The sequence below is a fragment of the Elephantulus edwardii genome, unplaced genomic scaffold, assembly GCF_000299155.1.
Source record: "Elephantulus edwardii isolate Elephantulus edwardi_28Jun2011 unplaced genomic scaffold, EleEdw1.0 scaffold00130, whole genome shotgun sequence".
Taxonomy (NCBI): Eukaryota; Metazoa; Chordata; class Mammalia; order Macroscelidea; family Macroscelididae; genus Elephantulus; species Elephantulus edwardii.
Genome location: NW_006399880.1, coordinates 5,744,841 through 5,752,532, shown reverse-complemented (window position 1 = coordinate 5,752,532; position 7,692 = coordinate 5,744,841). Strand labels below are relative to the sequence as shown.

The window sequence follows — 7,692 nt, the reverse complement described above, 5'->3', positions numbered from 1 at the left end:
AGGCTGGTGGGGAAGGGTTTGGGACTTCTTAGCCCATGTGAACAGTTTCCTTTTATGATTTCACATTAGTGGGGTTCTAACAGTAATTTCCACAAATATTCAAAGTTAAATTTTTAAGTGACTTATGTATGTACCAACATGATCAATTAGCATTTGTCCGAAAAGAGTTTCCTTTGTTCCTTTTTTTTTTAATTTGAAAGCTAAACACAATGCTTATTTATTCCATAGTTCTCAAACAGGAAGAAGATTTTAAATGACTTAGTTCCACAATTTGGGGTAGATGTATATTTAAAGAAACGCTGTTGCATAACAGACACTGCCTCTTCCTAAAATGCATCATACCAGAGCCAATTTTGGAAAACACAAATATGTGGTGGGTATGTGTTGAAAACCACGTGAACATAATAGATCTTCAATTAATATTTATGGAGTGTATGAACAATTTGTGCTTTTAAAAGACAACTGTCTGTAAAAACAACGTCTGTTATGGAAAAAGGTTAAAGGGAACATGTAAATTGGATTTTTTTTTCTGAGGTTTATTTAACAGTAAACAATTTACTTTTGTTCTAATGTATTCTATTGCATGATAAGGAAGACTAGCAATATATGCTAAATAAGCAACTTAAATTATCTTTATAGCCAAATTTGTGGTATATTTAGATATGCAAGTGTGCTTTCACATTTATTGTTACACCATTTGATTCTTACTTAGCCCAATAGTTACAGAAAAAGTTACTTTATTCACCTTGCAGAGATAGATTTGGCCTCATTTTTTAAAATATGCACAAGTGGCATCCACTTTCTAAATAATATGCCTCCAGAAATTCCATGAATTTAATAAATGCCAATAGTTGTAGAGGGGCTTCAGAACTTTTGTTCATAGGGTGGCTATGAGTCATGCTGGACTAGAAGGCAATCATCAACAACAACAACAATTGCATTGGGAAAGTCTCCTATCAGAGTCCTCTCCAGAGTACTGAAGAGCAATGATGTCAGTCTAGAGACTAAAGTGTGTCTGATGCAAGCCATGGTCTTTGCAATCACTTGTTTTGCCTCAGAGAGCTGGACAATGACTAGGAATGATAGAAGGAGAATTGATGCCTTTGAGCTGTGGTGTTGGAGAAGAGTGTTGAATATACCATGGACTGTTAAGAGAATGAATAGGTTCATCCTAGAGAGAATGAAACCAGGCAGCTCCTTGGAGGCACGGATTCTTAAGTTTCATCTGACATACTTTGGCCATGTTGGAAGGAGGGACCAGTCCTTGGAGAATGACGTCATGTTTGGGAAAGTTGAGGGACAGCACAGGAGAGGAAGACGTTCTATGAGGTGGATTGATTTAGTGACTGAAGTAATGGGGGTAGGCATGTCAGAGACATTAAGATTGGCACAGGATAAGGCAGGGTTTAGGGCTGTTGTACAAAGGGTCACTATAAGTCACAGGTGACTCTACTGCACATAACAACAACCACAACAAGTAACTTAAACAAATTATCTTTATAGTCATGTATGTGGCATATTTAGCTCTAAAATGGGCTTTCACATTTCTTGTTACACCATTTGATTCTCATTCAACACAATAGTAACAGATAAAGTTACTTTATTACTTTGTAGAGATAGATTGGGCCTCATCTTTTAACATATATTTTTCAAAGTAGTCAAAGTTAAATATTTAAGTAATTTATGTGTATATCTAAATAATCAATTCGTGCTTTGTGGCAGGAACTCCCTCATTTATTACTGTTAATTTGGAAATGAATCATAGCTGACCTTCCAGCAGGTTTTGAGAGGCTGAAAATGCAGGTGAGGTGATTTCTGATCTTTTCTAACATGGAGTAGCTGGTGTATTTGGACTGCCAGAGGACACCATTTTTAGGTTAGCAGTGCGGACAACCACAAAAAAAAAAAAGCCTAGAAAGTTCTAGGACTGGATCTGGAATGAGATATTCTAATACAAGCTTCAGTGTTTCTTCCCTGGCTTTCACTCCTCTCTGAATTGAAAGATGCTGCTCACTGAAAAGATTAAAGATGGATTTTTGCACTGAGCAGATCTGGGTTCAAATCTTTCTAATAGCTATGTACCTTTGGGAATTATTTTCCTCTTTAAACTGTAAGTGTGAATTAAGCTAAAAATAGGACCCATCCATGGGATTGAAGGATTAAATGGAATAATGTAGGAATTGAAAAATGTTCTCTAAATGTTACCCATTGTTGTATTATTATGTAATCTTCAAACTATGTTTGATTACACTGCATGAAATACTTTCAGTTTTTCAAAGATGCCACTGATACATGTGAAATCAAACACTGGATATATTTTTTCCCCCATAAAAGTAAAGTCATATGCCAGATGCCAAAGGAAAGTATTTCATGGACAAAGACTAATTTTAAGACTGATCTGTTGTTTTGGGGTTTTTTTTAACCTCTTCTCTCATAGCAGGCTATTACTTTCTACAGTTTCAAAATGTTTTTGATCTTGATGTTAAAACATTCTAATTGAGCCAGATGAAACTACCATTTTTTGAGGTAAAAAAGGAGCAAAACCTGCTATCTAGGGTCCAGGCAAACAGACTAACCAACAGTGGAGCAATGAGAGATTTATTTCGGTTGCAACGGATTCCCAAAGAATATTATGTGGAAACGAAAATGATCGCGTTATTATTCCAACACATAGTGAGATGATGTCACTTTCCCAAGAATTAACAAAAATAAACAAATATATTTCTACCCCAATAAAATCTATGTAAACACCGCTTTCCAATAAAATCCCAAGTGAAACTATATTAGTGCCCACAGAACTCTCAAGCAGGACACCAAAAGTAGTTGACAGCGAATGTATTGAGGAAGTCTGCAGCTGTTGAAGTTACTTACCTCTTATGATCTTGCCAAACGTTTGAAAAAGGATACGCTGGTGTTCTGTGTGGTAAGCGTGGCAGTGGGGCGGGGGCTACATGGATACACTTTCTTGACTGATTCTGTGAGTATGATAGGGACATCCGTGTCGCTCTGTATGCTTTCCCACTGAGTGTCCCCGTGTTTACTTCCTTCTGTGTGTTTCTGAATTTATTTCTGGCCTCATCTCTCTGTGTTGGACAGAGGTGACTTTTTGCCTGTCTGTTCTCCGAGTGTGCATGTTGGTGCGCTGGACGGGTGTGTCTCAGTGTCTGTGGCTTTGGTTCCCTATAAGTCTGAGCATGCCTGTCTGTCAGGGTGCATTTGTGCTTGTACATGCGTGTCTCGGTGGGCACTCTCGTTTCTGTTACCGTATGTGGAGGAGTGCCTGTGCACTGCCCTCTGCTCTAAAGCCTCCGTCCTTACAGGCGCCCAGGTAGCAGCTACGTAACAGCCCAAAGCTCCTGGGTTAGCTGGTAAGCACTTGAGTACCGGCTTTAGCCCTTTGGGAGCAGCCCGGAGCAAACCGGTAGGGAGTGGCGGCCCTCCAGCCACCGGGTAGCAGCCAGGCCCCGCCCGCCCGCTCAGGGCCGGAGGGGCGGTCCGGGAAGGGAAGGGGCGGGGAGGGAGGGGGCCTCGCCCCTTCGGGGCTGCCCGCGCACCATTGGCTGAAAGTTGCTGTACGTCACGAGGAGGGCAGTTCCCCTAAAGTCCCATACACATAACGGGCAGGGAGCACTCCGAGGCGGCTTTTCCAGAGCGCAGGCTGGGGCTGACAGGCAGCGCGAGCCCAGCGCACCCCGCAAAGCTGAGTGTGCAGGACGCGCCCCACCACACCCACCCCACGGCCACTGAATGCGACTTCCAGGCTACCGCTCGCTGCCTGCAGCGCCCCGCCGGAGGTCGCCTAGCTGAGGCGCGACCAGCGCGCCTGCAGCCCGTGCGCTCACCTGCCAGCCTGCGCGCCATGGGACAACCCGGGAACAGCAGCGTCTTCTTGCTGGAGGCCAACAGAAGCCAGGAGTCGGATAACAATGTCACGCAAGAACGGGACGAGGCGTGGGTGGTAGGCATGGGCATTCTCATGTCTCTCATTGTTCTAGCCATCGTGTTTGGTAACGTGCTGGTCATCACAGCCATCGCCAAGTTTGAGCGTCTGCAAACGGTCACTAACTACTTCATCACCTCGCTGGCCTGTGCTGACTTGGTCATGGGCCTGGCAGTGGTGCCCTTTGGGGCCAGCCACATCCTCATGAAAATGTGGTCTTTTGGTAATTTCTGGTGTGAGTTTTGGACGTCCATTGACGTGTTGTGCGTCACCGCCAGCATAGAGACCCTGTGTGTGATCGCTGTGGATCGTTACTTTGCCATCACGTCACCCTTCAAGTACCAGAGCCTGCTGACCAAGAATAAGGCCCGGGTGGTCATATTGATGGTGTGGATTGTGTCAGGCCTTACTTCCTTCTTGCCCATCCAGATGCATTGGTACCGGGCTACCCACCAGGAGGCCATCAACTGCTATGCCAAAGAGACCTGCTGTGACTTCTTCACGAACCAAGCCTATGCCATCGCCTCCTCCGTCGTGTCCTTCTACTTGCCCCTGGTAGTCATGGTCTTTGTCTACTCCAGGGTCTTCCAGGTGGCCAAAAGGCAGCTCCAGAAGATCGACAAATCTGAGGGCCGCTTTCATGCCCAAAACCTCAGTCAGGTGGAGCAGGATGGGCGAGGTGGACATGGCCATCGGCGGTCCTCCAAGTTCTGCTTGAAGGAACACAAAGCCCTCAAGACTTTGGGCATCATCATGGGCACCTTCACCCTCTGCTGGCTGCCCTTCTTCATTGTCAACATCGTGCATGTGATCCAGGACAATCTCATCTCTAAGGAAGTTTACATCCTCCTAAACTGGGTGGGCTATGTCAATTCTGCTTTCAACCCCCTTATCTACTGCCGTAGCCCAGATTTCAGGATTGCCTTCCAGGAGCTTCTGTGCCTGCGCAGGTCTTCCCTGAAGGCCTATGGGAATGGCTGCTCCACAAACAGCAACGGCAAAAGCGACTACACGGGAGAGCAGAGTGGATATCACCTGGGGCAGGAGAAAGAGAGTGAACTGCTATGTGAGGAGCCCCCAGGCACACCAGACTTTGTGAACTGTCAAGGTACTGTGCCCAGTGATAGCATTGATTCCCGAGGGAGGAACTGTAGTACAAATGACTCACTGCTGTAATGCAGTTTTTCTGCTTTTTAAGATTCCTCCCTCCCCAAGGAACACTAAACAGACGATTTAACTTGAGTGTAATGAATTTAGAATAAAATTGTATAGAGATGTGCAGGAGGAAGGAAAGCCTTCTGCCTTTTTTTTTATATTATTATTATTTTTTTAAGCTGTAAAGAAGAGAAAGTGTATTTGAGTGATTGTTTCGTGTACAGTTCAGTTCCTCTTTGCATGGAACTTTTAAGTTTTATGTCTGAAGGGCTTTGTCCCAGAGGACTTGCTATGTTTTGACAACTCTTCATGTATCTACCTCACTGGCCAAGTATTAGTGGTAATATGTTGCTGCTGGTAATTTGTACCTGAAGTTGTCCCTTCCTGCACCCTTGGACTTGAGGATCTTGGATACTTCAGCTGTGAACATGAACTGTCTTCCCTGAACCTCTTACTTGTTTAAACGGGGTGTTGTAGGCAGGGATTTGAGGGGCAGCTTCACTTATTTTTCTGAGCAAAGTCTAAAGTTTACAGTAAATAAATCGTTTGACCATGACTCCTTTGCACCTGTTTCTCCACAAACCCCTTGACTGAAGTGTTGTTGCCTCCCTCACTAGAAACTTCAGGTAACTATTTGTAATAACTGCCCAGTGACTTAATGTGAAATGAGTCAGGAGTGACGTGCACTGATTGCTTAACCCTTTCGCCTGCTTTGAAATCTGTTTCAATGAACCTGTATCTCTCCTAACACCGGTGGCCCAAATCAGTTTTGTCTGCTTCCGGCACAGTTTGCCTCTGCCTAAGGTTATTACACTATGCTGTTACATCAGACATACTGACTCACAGAAATGGAGTTATGGGCATAGGTTTTGTCCTTCCATACCCCACCCCCCTTTCAGTTCTTCTTGTTTCATGACTGCTTATATGTATATATTTTTGTCATGTCTTTGAGTGGAGAGGTTTGTGCTGCACTAGCTCAATATTAAAAAAAAAAATAAGGGAGATGTTCTTCTGAGAAGTCACTCAAACATAACTCATCTTTAAAAGAAATTAACAAGATCTTTGGTTATAGAGAGAAAAACTGGAAGACAATAACTCATGACAAAGAAACAGATTTAGTCTCAGCTCCATTTTTTTTCTATCCTCCTTTTTTCTCTTTTATGGGCCCCTTTCTCTTCAGTATAATCCAATGTTTCTTAATGTCGTCAGCACCAGTAACGTTTTGGACCCAGTAATTGTTGTGTGGGACTGTCCGTGTAGTGTTGCAGTTTTAGCAACATCTCTGGCTTCTACCCACTATATGCCAGGAGACCCACCCATCTGTGACAATCAAAAAAATGTTTCCAGAGATTGTCAAATGCCCCTTGAGAGCGAAATTACCCTTAGTTGAAAACTTTAGGTTTAAACTTTTGAAATCAAAACAGATTTGAGATTCTTTGTAATGTACCAGTTTTGTTTTGAAGAGCCTCTTAAAAGCTATGGCATTATTACCTCTGGTTGAGAAGCTGTGGTATAAACTTTTGAAATCCAAGCAGAGTTTTAGGTCCTATCTGAGGCAATGGCTTGATTTTATGGAGTTTCAGAGAAGCATTTTTAATGGCTTACTCCATCACTGACAGACCCTAGGCCAGTGTTCTTTCCACTCAGTCATGCTGACTTACGAATTTATTTTCTGGCTGCCTAGATACTGACCATGAGCTGTTCAGAAAGCTTTAGGTCTGCACAGATTATTTGGGAGGGTTTATCAATGGAGGAGAGGCCTGTGAGCCCTTACTGCCTGTTTGTGGAGAGATTATAGTACTGTTAAGAGGCACGTAAGGGAAAAAAAAATATATCACAAATGTAAACACACTTCTCCTCCCCCCTCACCTTGCTACCACCTCTTTTCTATTTTTGCTGTGTGTCTGAGCCAGAGTTTGGCCCATGTTTGATGGAGTGAATCGTCCTCCTTGGCAGCGCCAGGCTAGAGAGGATCAGTCTGCAGGGTTCACTGGCATTTCACTCACTCATGAAGCTGACTCCACTTCTTTCTTCTAACCTCAGCCAACATCCCCAACCAGCAAAGCTCTGGGCATCTCTGCTTCCTATCAGTCCAGTGATGGGATGTCTGGGTGAGCGACCAAACACTGGGCTCTCAGGAAAAAGTTAGGCAACCCTGGTTTGAAATAAGCCAGGAAAAATTGAAGATTGGGTGCCGATCAATGCCTTTGCTTTTTCTCAGAGGGCTTTCACCCTGGTGCCATATTCTCTTCCCTGGAGCCCCACCTCCAGAGATATGGGCAGCGTCCCCAGCTAATCCTCACATACTCTGTAGCTTCACAGGATCTCAGACTGGGGAGAACCAGTAAAAAGCATTTGACATCTGAAGAGACTGGGCCTCAGAGGGGGAATGACATGCCTGAGGTAAGAAACCCTGTGTGTCAGAGCCAGAGCCAAAGCCTGAGAGCCTGGCTGTCTCCACACACTGTGTATTCTCTTGACAGAATTGTCATTGAGATCTGCCCTCACCCTCAGGTGTAGAAGCTTTTTCCTAGAACTGTTAACACAACAAATTCACGTCAGCCGATGTTTTTTCCTTCTTTTGGATCTTTAACACA

The 7,692-nt window shown here is 44.1% G+C and overlaps 1 protein-coding gene across 1 annotated transcript; it reads left to right on the top strand.

Annotated features, from left to right (window-relative positions):
- The first annotated feature begins 3,633 nt into the window (after positions 1 to 3,633).
- Positions 3,634 to 5,207, top strand: ADRB2 (adrenoceptor beta 2, surface). The gene has a single exon (XM_006893717.1). It carries the CDS (start codon positions 3,860 to 3,862, stop codon positions 5,114 to 5,116), a length of 1,257 nt encoding a protein of 418 aa, XP_006893779.1. The 5' UTR covers positions 3,634 to 3,859; the 3' UTR covers positions 5,117 to 5,207.
- The last annotated feature ends 2,485 nt before the right edge of the window (positions 5,208 to 7,692 follow it).